Genomic DNA, 14741 nt, shown 5'->3' on the forward strand with positions numbered 1-14741 from the left:
AAGAGAAACAAGACTGTAGCTTAAGTATGTCTTCTTTATTAGGCAGTGAACACTGACCAAGAGGGGGTGTGTGGGTGTGTACGTCTAGTGGTAGGTGCGTAAGCCCTTCTGAAGTGTCGCCAAGCCGTCCAAGTGTAACGAGCCGTCCGGGCACTAGAAAGTTCGGACTGTCGCTCGTGACCTCCCTCTGGGGATGACCCCAGAGTTCGGTCCTCTTCGATGGCTTGAGACGCTGATTAAATACCCACATCGTGACCCCAATTTGCCGATCTTGCTGATTCAGACAGTGCACTAGGGGAGACCGGGGCCCGACTAGGTAACGGAACTTAGTGCAATTTATGTTATTCGTGACAATATTAAAAACAACAACTTATAACTATTTATTGTTATTAACAACATTAATGTTAAATGTACAGTTGGTCGCGTTTTTTAAATTGATCGCAGATTGAGCAACTGAAGGTAAAATACTGGTACTTGGAACTGCTTCACTTTCTTTAGGATTGAAGGTCAGAATTTTGTTACTTAATCCTTTTTTATAACTTGTGGATTCATCAATGTATTCTTCAGCTACCGTAGTCGATTTCCAACCCCCCAAGCGTTTTATGTCAGTGATTCCTTCTCCAGAATCGGCCAGGAACGTTGCCGATGATCGACGATAACTGTGCCCTGTGTAGAGTTCTGGATTTGGCAACTTCAAAAAAATAGCTATTTCAGAAGGCATTTTTCCAAAACTGTTTACTCCAACACTTTGCGAAAAACATTTACCCTTTCTGTAAACTAGGAAAAAACGATTGTTTGACTTTTTTAGACGTAGGCCGGTGTATCTTCTGTACAGTTGCAGGTAGGTTCCGTTATGAACTTCTTCTGATATTATAAAGTTTCTTGCTGTATGATTTTTGGAATCCCTAATTTTAACAATTATGAGGTTTCCTTTGTCTTCAATATCTGTAGTGGTTAAATTGGCTAGCTCTTCCCTTCGACATGCACCAGCAAGTCCGAATATAGTGGCAACTTTAATTAACAGGTAAATTTCATCTGGTGCGGAGTTCATAAAACTGAATATTTCTTCTTTTGTAAAAATTTTCGCCTTTTTAGGTTTAAAACCAACATTCTGCTTTTTCAGAAATGCAGTGAGCTTATAAAATTCACCGATATCGATGTCTCTTTTTATTTTTATTACATTTTTGAGCATTGAATACTTTGACCACATTGTGTTAGGTTTGAATTCTTTGCTTAAAGTAACAAAATACGCTAAAAGTACCTCTTCCTTTAAGGTTTTTATCCCCTTTTGTTCGCACCATTGGGTAAACAACTCGTACTGTTTCTCGTATTTTTCTCGCGATTTGAGAGGCAGCAATTGCAAACTAGCCATGTTGGCGGCTTTTAGAACATCTTCCGGAAGTTCATCTTCAGTGATATCCATTATTAAAATAGTTTTTTTAACTTAAATAAGTAAGAATAAACACTGTTGTAGACTTTAAATTGCATATAAATGCGTTGTTTGACAATGAGCTTTGGTTTCTAAGGAAACAAGCCTCATTTTCAAAGACAGAGACAAGGTGGTTTATTTACCTAAACTGTACGGAAGAATAATGTGAAAAAAGTCGTGTTTTTTATATGAAACCCCTGAATATTATTACATTTTTGAATTCTACGCAAAATTCTAAGCAGATTTTATGTATAATAGTCTATATAAAACCACTGTTGCAAGGTATAATCAGCATTTTAAAAAGTGTGCGGGAAAGTGCCACTGCACACACTTTTACGTATGCAAAGTAGCTTATTTGCAAACATTCATAGAAAAAAATGTTTTCCTTATTCAAATTACCATATAATATTCTATAATCATTTAGAAAGTTCCAGAGACATTTAAATGCTACTGAGAAGTTTTTAAAAGTGCCAGAAGGTTCTACAAGTATTTTAAACCTTTCTAGAATTGTTTTAAATTGCCAAAGACTTCTAGGTCTATTTTGAAGGGGCCAGACTTTCTAAATTCTACTGAGAACCTTCTAAAAAGTGCCAGAGCTCTCTACAAACTTAAACCTTGCCATAACTGTTTTAAATTGCCATAGGACTTGAAAGTGTCAGCAACCTCTGAATACTACTGATAGCCTTCTAAAAAGTGCAATAACCTTCTATGAATGTCTTAAACCTTTCCATAACTGTTTTAAACTGCCAGAGGTCTCTAGAACTATCTTGAAAATGGCGGTGACCTTTAAATGCTATTAAATTTTTTTTTTAAAGTGCAATAGAAGTGACCAGAGGTCTCTAATCATTGATGCAACAGTCATAAGTTACTGAACAAACTATATTTTCTTTCTTCCAGTTCTTAAAACATTTCAAAAAGTTTAATTACAACAAAAACCAGCAATGCTATTGTGGTTTAATTTGTTTTAAATGACTTACTGTGCTCATAGACTTTGTCATAAGCTCTAAACTAGTACCACAACCAAAATGGATCATAATTACATTAAAAAAAAGTTGCGTAATTTTCAAAAAGTTTCCATATTTTCTTCCCTACATTTCCATTTTTTATTTAATTTCAACTTTACACAGGCGGTATTATAAAAATGAATGAACTGAAAATTGAAGTGATTAATAATAATAAAAAACGTAAAAAATATTGTCTCTAAAAGAACTAAAAAATAATCTGGAAAAAAATTGTAAACTAACGACTTCAAACTCGGAATTTAGTTAAATTCCAACTTCAAACTCGGAATTTAGTTAAATTTCGATTAAATCCCGACTTCAAACTCGGAATTTAGATAAATTACGACTTTGAACTCAGAATTTACATTGTCACATTGCAAAAGCTCTTCAAACCAAATTAGACAAAATTTTTCAGTTTGGCAACATTGCAAACATTCTTCGAAGCAAATTAGTCGGACTTGTCAGTTTGGTTACATTACAAACACTCTTCGAACCAAAATTGTAGAATTTGTTAGTTTGATAACATTGCAAGGACACTTTTGAACCAAATTGTCAGTTAGGCAACATTGCAAAAAGTCTTCGATCTTAATCAGGAGAGTTTGTTAATTTGGCAACATTGCAAGCAAACACACTTCCAAGAAATTAGTTGAACTTGTCAGTTTGGACAGATTGGAAACACTCTTCAAACCAAAATTGTAGAATTTGTCAGTTTGATAACATTGCATATACTCTTCAAACCAAATTAGTAAAATTAGTCAGTTTGGCAACATTGCAAACACTCTTGGATCTTAATTAGTAGAATTTGTTAATTTGTCAATTGCAAAAACACTCTTCGAACCAAAATAGTAGAATTTGTCAGTTTGACAACATTGCAACTAAATTCCGAGTTTGAAGTCAGAATTTAACTAATTTCCGAGTTCGAAGTCGGAATTTAACTAATTTCCGAGTTCGAAGTCGGAATTTAGTTAATTTCTGAGTTTGAAGTAAAAATTTAAGAAAAATAACGTCTGTGGCCCTTCTACGCCTTCGTATGGACATCCTGAAAATTTCAAGAAAATTAAATAAGATTTTTTTATTGCCAATTCAATATCTTGCCTATGGCTCATGACACAAAAATCTTCTCCAAGGAACAATATAGTTATCATAAAAAACTCATTAAATGATATTCTAGTTAAGTTTGAAAAAGAAAATATTATGAAAGTATACAAACCATTTTCCAGAAGCATTGTTGTAGTTTCAGGCAGATCGGTCGATGAAAGATCTCGATGATGACGTTGAATCCGCAAACTCTGGAAATTAAAATCCATAATTAAATTACCGGTTCTCTGGTTTTACCTGTATTAGGGGCATAAAAGAGCCATCTAATTATACTTTCGGATAAGAAGGCGAAGAGGTGGTGCTTTTACAGGCTGGAATTTTGCAAGGATGCCGAGAACTTAACTAATTTAGATTGAAATTTTAATTGGAGTTTTAGGGGTCAGGAAAAACGAAGTAAAATAAAATCGTTTTGTTTTAAAAAAATATATTGTGGGGTTTTTCACAAATTGAGGAAGATTCTCAGTTTCTATTATATTTAATAAAATATATTGCTTTTAAAACCGATCCCCTTAAAAGCAACTATTATGAGTAATTATCTGGGAAATTGTAATTGTCAGCTGTACAACCAAAGTAGTTTAATAATAAACTAGGGATCATCATCAGCTTGAAATGACAGGGCAATTTTTGGTAAGCACCGAGTTCTTAAAAGTTTCCCAGCTGCAATAACTTGCTAGTGAAATGACATCAGGTAATGGAAACTTTTGTTACTAACGAACTTCTTGTCGGCATCCGTAGTCCGGATAAAAATTTTCCAGACCGGCTCATTAAAGGAAATGTTAATAATTCCGTTATACCTTAACTTTTTTTAAAAAAAAAACAGGCAGCATCACCCTAATTTAAAATCAGAGTCTTAATTAAGAAAAAAGTTATTAAAGTTGGAAAATTACAATTTCATTTTCCATCCGATGGCGTCTAGTTGATATTAATTTTTTGCAGCGATGGTAGTAATATCCATTGTCCAAAGCAGGAACGTAGAGAAATCCCCGGCATATTGCCATATATTACAGTTTCCGGATGAAGGATAAAAGGGTCGCAAAAATAATGGTGATCTCTTAAATCCACCGGTCTAAAAACAAAAGGAAAATGGAACAAGCGTCACTAAAAACTCATGTGACAGCGTTTATTAGTTTGATGTCGTTCAAGTCGTATATAAATGGCTACTTCCAAAAAAGAAAAATCATGGTGCTCGTTACAAGTAGTCCACTTTTATGTAATTTTTATACTTTTCCCCCGTTTTATTATACGAAATTAACTCAATAATAATCGAACAACAAAAGCATAAAATTAAATCGTTTCCGGTTTAATATTCGTTATGTCCCATTATAAACATAGAGGACTAATAATAATTATTAAAACAAATGCATTCTCATATACAATTTTAATGCGAAACACAATTCCGACTGTTATTTGCATTCAAAACGGGCGCAAATCTTTCAAAAATTGCTTTTATTTATAACTTTGTAGCTCTCACGATTTATTCGATATTTATGTTTTCCAAAAAGAGAACGTTGTTGTTCATTGTTGATTGGTGAAATATGCGACATTTTATTGCCCGTTGTTTTTTCACTGCGTCACTTTTTGATTTTAATTAAACGGGAGGATTGGTTATTAGATTTCCATATTGATTAACGAATGGCACCGCTATTGTGCTTTTAAATCAGAATGATATATAAATATTTTTTAGACATTGGATTTTATCGTTTTAAAGTGTATTAATAAGGAATGTTTTTTGCTGGAGTTATACACGGTGGATCATAAAGTAAGATCATACATAGAACCACAGCAAATTTTTTACATGAAAATAGTCATGACTTTAACATATCAGGTTTTTTTGATATGCAGAAGATGTTTTTTAGGTCATTTTTAAAAACTCCCAATTCCGAAACGAATCAACAGATTTTAATGCAGTTTGGACTGTCATTGGGCTTGGTTTATTGGCTTTTCACTGATGTAAAAAACTTTTGCTTTAATGCATTTTATCTGCCCTATACAGGGTGTGAAAAAAGTGCGCGCAAAAAAGTAGTTTATAATTGATCAATATTTTTGGGACGTTAACGTTTTTGGAACTTTCTTAATTAAGGTGGCAAATGAATATAACACTGTTGAATCTTGAATTTAGCCACATTAGCAGGTTTGCATCTAGCATTAAAATGCCGTTGTATGTTCAATATTATCTGTTACATAATCTGAGTACTTTTCAGGACAAGTCTCATATTTGGTAAGACCTTACAGGGTGTCCAGCGACAATAAGGGTAACTTGAAATTGTTTGCACAAGTTCTTCCACTTTTACTGTCTCTAAACACCCTGTATGGTTCTATCGGTCAAGGGAGTTGACTTAAAATTATGCAAGACATAAGATGGGACCTACACGGGACTTAAAATGACTGCTGATTGAGCACTGCCATGTCACATTTTTTGGATAAATCGATATTTCTTGAGTCACAGAATGTTAATTGAGGAACGGCTTAAAACGTCTCAAGATAAGCAAAACTTCCTTATGTTAAAATGAACCCAAAAAAAAATTGGGATTGAGAAGAATTGGAAACTACTTGAAAATCTCACTTTTTTGCACGCGCTTTTTTTCACTCTGCATAGTACAGTGGCGGTGCATTTAAGTCAAACTTTTTTCCATCAACTAAAAGCCAATAAATTAAGCTCAATGATAGTGCAAACCGCATCAAAATCTATCGTTTCGTTTAAAAATGGCAAGATTTTATAAATGACGCGCGGAGGTGGCCCGCAGTTTAGATAAAACATAAATAATTAGATAATACACACAAAAATTACATTATTTACTATTTCAGCCTGTACGAAATACAAATTTGCAATTTTACTAATTAGAAGCATTCACACAAAGAAAAATCAAATTACGGTTTCAGCTAAATTTATTTTAGAAACGCCTGCTGTTCTAAACGGCAAATATAGAATAATAATATTTGCGTTGTTCAATGTTATAAATTTTGAATGTGGGTTGATTCAGTTTGCTAGAATTAAATTGTTTTATTATGTCCTAAATAGATAATATGAGTGGCTCGACATTTAAAATGTAAATTTTATGAAAACGAATAATAATTGGCTTGTGAAGGAGCTGTGCTCTGCTCTAATAATATAATCACATAAAGTCTCCGTACGACGATAACTTACCAAGCTAACTAAAATGCATTGCCTTTTAAGCAGAATTCTATAATGTAAACTGAAACAATGCTGTTGACGACAAGGGCGTAAATAACCTGAATTTATACAAAGTTCCACAGAACGTCTAAATCTAGTGCACTTGAGAATACATTATTCACATTGGCTGACAGTTCTAGGTTTTTCCCATTTACTTAATTCGTCTGAAAGCTCATAACTTTTAAATTTCCATTAAGCCCTTTTACGTAGACTTCCTAATTACAGACGAGACGAAGGTTGCAGTCCCTTAAAGCCTTCCAGTCAACTTGACGCCTAATCAAATCTGGGCTCCCCATTCACTTCGGTACTTGTTGTTTACGGCACAACATAAATTCGTTCTAATCTCGAGTCGAGCTCCTTAAATGCTTTTCAGTTCGATACCATTTTATGTAAGTTTTATTGCGTAGGAAATCCCATATAGAAACGAGGACATTTAAAGACCCGCCCCCGGCATCAAAATCCTCTAAAGTCTTTAATGTTTACTCTAAACTTAACTGCCGTAATAAGCGCAAAATAAGATTGCTTCCGGGAGGTTCTCAAATGTCTTTAACCTCCGGGGCAACTAAATTTTGAATCAAAACTTAAATTATTTCCACTTTTATTAATGGGAATAGTTAAGGACGGAATTTATACCCAACTTACCTAATTATTCATGTGAATTACTTTTGCGGGAACGACTTTACCCTATCTGTGGATTCGTATTTAATGTAAATTTAGAGATAGACCCGGAATTTTTAGCTTGACAAGCGAATAACAAATCTGTTCAAAATGTACGTAATCTCTTAATTATCTCAGTGGTTTGTACAACATTTCTGTCAGAAATAATAGAAGAATATTTGTTTATGTATAAATGGGAGAAAGTAAATACTGCGATGATGCTTTTAGCCCGATGTAATAGTTATTTACCTAAGAAGTGCGGAAAGTAGCACTTTTCCGACCGAAGTTAAGGACGGAAACAAACACTTCTTTTACGCGTAGTGTCAATACACTAAATTGAACAAAAATGTATAAAAAATAGTATTAAAGTCTCGGTTTGCAAACATAATTAAGAATGCATTCTTAATTACAATCAATAACAGTATGTTATAATTTTTACGAACAAATGGCCATGTAATGTTGGTTTACGTTTATGTTTCCGGCGGCAACATTATCTTTAAGCCCTGGGGCTCACAATCATCTTTACAGCCCTTCTTTCAAGACAGTGGGCGGTAAAATTATAAAAACTTTTTCTTTCAACTCTTGATACGTAAATAACTTTATTTTCAACTATGTATGTAATAACGTTATTTCTTGAAAAGATGAATGTAATTTTATGTGAAAAAGTATTGCCTTTTCAAATAAGCGGGCGCTAAAGTTCTAGGGCCCGCAATTACATATTCCATAATTCCGGCCTTGTTAAAAGTGTCAGGACAAACATATGAGTTATGCGTAAAGTGTATTTTCAATACGTGGTTAGTTTCGACGTGATCGGTTCATCAGGACCAGACCTCTATTAACCTCATTTAGATACTCCTTCAATTCAAACATTTAAAAATCACGTGACCTTGAACATTGGCTTAATATGTCTGAGCATTACTCTTAATATTTCAATTTTTAATAATGGTAAATATCTCAGAAACGGATATACACTGTGCCACAAATTCGCGTGTAACTACGGGAATCTCTAAAACGGTAAGAGTTGGTTTACTTATGGCAAAATTGTCAGTTAAATAATATGCCGTCTTATGAAAAAAACCGAAATTTTGTTCATGTATTTGATGAGATAGTTGAAATACGAAGTTTAAGAAAATTAACATTATTAATTGATACCTATAAAAATACAAAATTGTCATTTCCACTCAAAACGTTTTCAAAATATTTTACAAATTCAAAAAGTGTGTGTTTTTCAATGAAATTGATTTTTTGGAATGAAAACTTTTAATAAATGTGTTTTAACATGAAAATGTTTTTTTGAAACTTTTAAAGTCACCTAAGATTTCTTTGTAATATTATAATTGTCATTTGTCGATTATTAAAAAAGTCGGTTCTCTGCGTCTGCAATCCCACATCACATTATAAATATTTTTAATATTATAGGTATTTAGCTAATTGATTTTCCATACTTTATAATTTTATATTAAATTAAAAAAATGTATGTGCCACATTGGAATTTTTGACTAAAATATGTTCCGGTACAAGAAAAATATGTCGCCTGACTTAAAAAATAATAAATAGTGTGTCAGAGGGAGGGTATTGTCTAAGCCACCATAAATTTTAATGTCAACCTTTAAAATTAATGGTCCGCGAGAGAAAAACTGAAAGGTATTGTGGCTTGCATATAAAGCGTTAGCTTAGAGGAGGGTTTTTCAAAAGTATCGACTTAATAACAACACTTCAAATTCAAAGCCGAAAACTTTCCTTTAAATATTAGCAGTTTCGATTTAAACCAGCTTGCAAAACGAGCCACATTTTTATGCAAATCCACCCTAATCCTCACTGGGAAGTTTGTACCTTACCCTGGGCTTATCTAGTATGAAGCGATTTAAATTTGGCCTGTCGCTATCATTTCGGCAAGCTTAACAGTTTGAAAAATATTTTGCTCTGGCTTTTCGTGGTAATAATTTTATGTAAAACAACGTAAACGGGGACGAAATAGGGCATTTTACGTTTCAGCTTTATCAGCGAAAAACGTTGCAGAACTCCGCGCCCCCGTCGCTCTGATTAATAACGTTTCATGTGTTTTTTAAATTAAAAATACTCGAGTCTCGTTTTGTAAACGACCGCAAATTCTCCGAGTGTAATAAAACTTTTACAGGTCCATATCAAATACCGAAAGTATTTGAACTATTCAATTATTAACGCAGAACGCATAAATTTCATAACGAAGTTCTAGACGGGAATTCGAATTAATATTCAGCTAAATCCACATCTTAAAGCCGAAACAGGGACGTATTATTATAATTTTGGCATCTGCAGCTTAATTAACATTTCTTAAAGTTACGAGTGCAACAACAAGCTGAAAGTTTGCAAAACTTTTGCGCTGTTGATTGTCGCTCTAACATAATTTTATGAGGTTTCATGTTTCTCTAGTGCCATATTTAACCAATTGGATCACAGTCTCTCGGTGATCCAATTTACATAATCGATTGAGTTAAACTAGTTTCCGGTCTTTAGCTGTTCGACACGCTTTATTGCCTTGGATAACATGATCCGCCAAGTTGAGTACATTGTGTGTTGAACTTTGGGTAAACTAGCCACAGTGGAAATGTGTACATCTTCTTATACGTAGCTGAAAAGACAATTATAATTTTACAGAGAAACACGGTTTGATTCTTGCTACTTTTTGACTAAATTATTTTTTTTTAAGGAACATAGTGCTCCAACTTTTTTGTGCATCAAGTGTTTTGAAAGTAGGTTAAACTTTTGCAATATTTTCTCTCGCCTCTACTTTATAGATTACTAAAAACTACTTTATATTCTGCACTAGTATTCTACTTTGGTAAGATAGACTCTCTTATTTCAATATAATTTCAATATGCTCTAGAATCAAAACAGAATTATTCCAATTTAGTACTCTAGTTAATGAAAATATTTAAATGGAAATAAGATGTCTAAATTCAAGTGCTGTGGTAATTTGGTTTTAACTAATCGGTTTATTCTAATCTCTGGTTTTAGTTTCTAGATTGTTCTTATAGAAAGGTTGACCGACATATTTTTAAGTAGAGGTTGTTGCAATTAAATACAAGTACAAAACTGCAGAGGATTTCTTTATGATTTTGATACTTTGTTCAAAAAGTATAGACAATTAATAATGTCATAATTTTATAATAAAAAATATACTTTGATTTCAATACATTTAGCGATTTTCCTTTTAAATGTCTGTTGAACACTCAGAAATGTTTCTGGTAGAATCTTACTCTCACTCTTTTTTTCAGGTTTTCTGTTGTGGTTGTTTTAAAGGTACACAAAGAACCATTTAATCCAATTATTTCCTAACGACTTGTGAATGTACAAAACAATTTTTTTCAATTGATAAATCTGTCAATACTGAATTGCAAAAGTGAAAGTGAAAAGTAATCATCGATAACCCCTTTTTACATACATAATATTTCTATAATTATTTTATTTTCAGAAATGTACATTTTTTCAAAACACTGTAGTTTGAATTAAAAACTTTTTTAGATAATAACGTATTGTTGACGATTTATAAAACTTTTTGGACAACTGCAAAATTATATTAATACATTTTTAGTCATTTCTCATGAAGCTTGCTATACTTATATTTTGTTTTTGTATAACTTTTAGTAGCTCTGACAGTTTCAAACGGAGAATTATCGAAAAGTCTGCAATTATGACACACATTTAATTTTTATGAAGAAATTATCACAAAAGAGAGAAGAACTGGAATATGTACTTGTAATATCAAAAAATAAAATTTACTATCAAATCTAAAATAAATGTTATTGGATTATACCAGATTTCAGAAAAAAACAAATCCGATTTCCGACAAAAAAAAAAACGAAAAAAGTTTAAAAAAAAAATCTAAGAACAAAGAAAACATGAAAATTATAGTACATAATGATGGAAAACGACTTAATTTTTTCCTTCTACATATATTTCATTCTTTATTTTTTTAAAAATTTATGAAAAACTGGGTGAAAATAAAAACTTTGTGTTTTATTATTGAGGTTATACACACTGAAGACAACCTCAAAAAACGTCCTATAGCAAAATTTTGAAAAAGAAATGTTCAGTAGTAGTAGAAAAATTTTGATTATTCTAATCGATTCCTCTTGATCTCCTGAATTATCACGCGATCATTCGTTATGAAAAATATTTTCGGAAAATTGGTGAAAAAGTGCTTTTTCACCGTTGGATAACTGGTATTGATGGGGTTAAAAGTTTAAAAACACAGATTTTAAGTCCTGAACTAAAAAAACTCTTAAACTTAAACTTTCGCTTTTTGTTAATCCAATTTAAATTAAATAAGACCACTTCCTTATTGTACTACAGTGTTAACAAGATTTAAAGAATCGCTAAATACCCCATTTATTTTAGTTCGATTGAAAAACGAGGGCCAATCTAACCCCATTGGACTGTTTCTCTAGGGATATACCGAGAGTTAAGTATACTACAGAGCCAAGCTCGATTGAAAACGTTACAAGAAAAATCCAATCGAAGATCTTACTCTCAAAGGAAACCTACCGTTTGAATATCGTAAGAAACAACTGATATTGTGAGACCAATTTACTTGTACACTTCAAAATTTTCAATCAAATAAGACATTGTATTTTCTCATTTAAACACTTTGTATTTTGTGTTAATTATTACTAGTTTTCTCCAGATTAAAATAGGATTGGTCTTAATATTTGACAACTAACAGTTTCTTTCATACAATTTTAGAATGTCAAGATTAGCAATTATTTCAATTCAACCTAACCTAATCACACACTTTAATATTCTTGAAATAAATAATAACTAATGGTTGTTATAGAATAGAATAGAAGCATTTTGTTAACTCAGTTTAGATCCTTTTTAAACTTAATCCCAGATTTGGCCGTTTATTTCATAGGTTGGATTTAGAAATCATAGTTCACCTAATTTGAAGGATTTACTTAATAACCCTGATCCGGATTATACGTTAATGGTAAATGTTTATTTCACACTTTACAATAATCTTGTTTAGGATAACCCTAACTTAATCAGGATTGGGCAAACGAAATAACCCTAGTAGTTATAAAATTTTGTTAAATAGTACTTACCTAACTAAACTGCAAATAATTGACTCATTAATTATATCCTTGAAAACATTTTATTAATAAAATTCTTTTAATAGAACTGCTTCAACTCTTTGTTTTTAAATGTCCAACATACTAATAAATTTATATTTTTTGGTAATAAAGCTTTTTAACCCACACTGCACATTGGAAATCAATACAAAATTTACAATCTTTAATTAACTTCGCAAAGATGTTATTTTTAGGTACCCTTAACACAAACAAACAATGTTGAGTTTTCAATGTTTTGAATATTTAATAACCCTTAAACCAGAAAAGGCCAACATCAGAAAATGTATTATTGGCAGAGAAAAAAGCTTCTCGTCGATGTCGAGAATCCATTAGCATTAAACATTCATATGTAAATCCCAGAATATTCCAATTTTCCTTCGGGCCTGTAATTTGGCAATTTTTCAGGTTACCTTGATTTGTTATTGTACAGCCGGAGGCCTACAATTTGACTCCACCTAAGTAATATCGTAACAAAACAATCAAAAAGCCTCCCTTTACTCCGGCCATTGTTAGCAACGAACCATAGAGAGTGGAACAAAAACCATCTGTCTGGATCGAGCAACAAAACAACCCATTCACATGATAAAGTTTTTCTTTTCGGATTGACCCTCATTCGCATTCAGACGCAAATCGCCTTCCGTCCTTTTCACGCTGCCGTGATCTCTCTGTTTCCAGTTCAGGCTTATCTGGCATAAAAAGATTTTTAGTTCTGGAACAGTCGAGTCGGATTTTTACACTGTCGTTTCCGACTTTATCCCCACTGAATAAAGTATCACTTTGTACAGAGGCGAAGAGAGAAAAATACCTAGGGCTGTCATTAACACAATTGTAAAAGAAACTTTTCATTGGCTGTATATTGCGATCAAATAACTTTGTTTCTTAAAGTATAATGAAAAGTTTGAATTTGAAATCTAAAGAAGAGTAATAAAGAATGTATTAACCAAGGTTTTAACAATGTTGAGTATTTGTATTTTGACAGTTATCGAAACTGTCAAATCTTTGTACGGATGGAAAGGAAAAATCCTTTGACACTTGGTAGTGTTTAAGTTCAAGAATTTTTTCGAAATAACTAGGGTTTTTCACAATTGACATAACCTACTTCATACGGTGGTCAATTAGGTATAAATAACTATAGTAAATTAAATTACATTGACAGAAGAATTCTTAATGTGGGATCTGCTGAAATGCCCGAAATCGCCATAGAAGAAGTTCATTTAGCATTATCCCTAATGAAGAACAAAAAAGCACCTGGAGATGATGGTATCACAAGTGAAATGATTAAACTGGGCGGGACTGTAAAAATTGAGACTGAAGATTTTCCTCAACAAATGTCTGACACAAAGTAGTATCTCAGAAACGTGACAGAACCTCAGATATTACATAAAAAGGGTGATATAATGCTGACAACAAAGCTGTTCACTCTTGCATTGGAGGATGTTTTCAAGACACTGGAATGAAGCGATAAGGTATAAAAATTGATGGCAAATACCTAAACCATATTTGCTTTGCGGACGATGTGGTTCTCATAAGTCAGGATGTTGGAGAATTGCAAGACCTGATGGAAGATCTCAAGATAAAATCAGAGAAAATAGGATTAACCATGAACCTGAGCATGACAAAAATTATGATTAACATTTAAAATGTTGCTATACGGCTTGAAGAGTATGTTTATTTGGGACACATTATTAAATTGGGTAAAGAAAATCAAACCGCAGAAATCAATAGACGAGTTCAGCAAACATAGGCAGCTACAGGAAAACTGTCACATATACGAAATGACAAAAGATCCCAATTAATCTGAAAAAGTATTTCAATGCTGTTTAGACTTACGCAATTCCGCAAATAATCCTAGAATAACGCAAATAGCCCTTGAAGGAATAATGTTGGGAATAAGTCTTGTTGAGAACGTAGAGATCAGGAGAACAACACGAGTCGAGGATGTCTTAGCAAGAATAGCTCGCATGAATGGAGACTGGGTTTACGTAAAAGAAGTGCTGGTACACCGCAGAAAAATTGGCTGGATGATATTAGAGAGAAGGCTAGTACAGACTGGCATCAGATGGCACACAACAAGGAAGCATGGAAGACGGAAGGGAAGGCTTATGCCCAGGAGTGGACCACGAACGGCTGTTGAAAGAAGAAGATTGTAAATTACAAGTTGGATGGGTTTTTAGTGGTTTTTAACGCCTTTTAGCCTAAATTTGTACTGTTTATTTCCTTTTGTCCTATGGTTGCTGAATGTGTAAATGACACCAACCAAATCCACCAATCAC

The 14741-nt window shown here is 32.8% G+C and overlaps 1 protein-coding gene across 4 annotated transcripts in view; it reads right to left on the reverse strand.

Moving 5' to 3' along the window:
* The window catches only part of LOC145740186 (follistatin-related protein 5-like), a 103505-nt gene that overhangs the window by 7211 nt on the left and 81553 nt on the right, over positions 1 to 14741 (reverse strand). For all 4 annotated transcript variants that reach the window (XM_081995549.1, XM_081995551.1, XM_081995552.1 and 1 more), the window contains exon 3: positions 3641 to 3719. In XM_081995549.1, coding sequence (XP_081851675.1) covers positions 3641 to 3719 — 79 coding nt within the window. The remainder of the gene's footprint in view (positions 1 to 3640; positions 3720 to 14741) is intronic.

The sequence above is a fragment of the Ips typographus genome, linkage group LG1, assembly GCF_016097725.1.
Source record: "Ips typographus isolate SLU linkage group LG1, UJ_Ityp_2.0, whole genome shotgun sequence".
Lineage (NCBI taxonomy): Eukaryota > Metazoa > Arthropoda > Insecta > Coleoptera > Curculionidae > Ips > Ips typographus.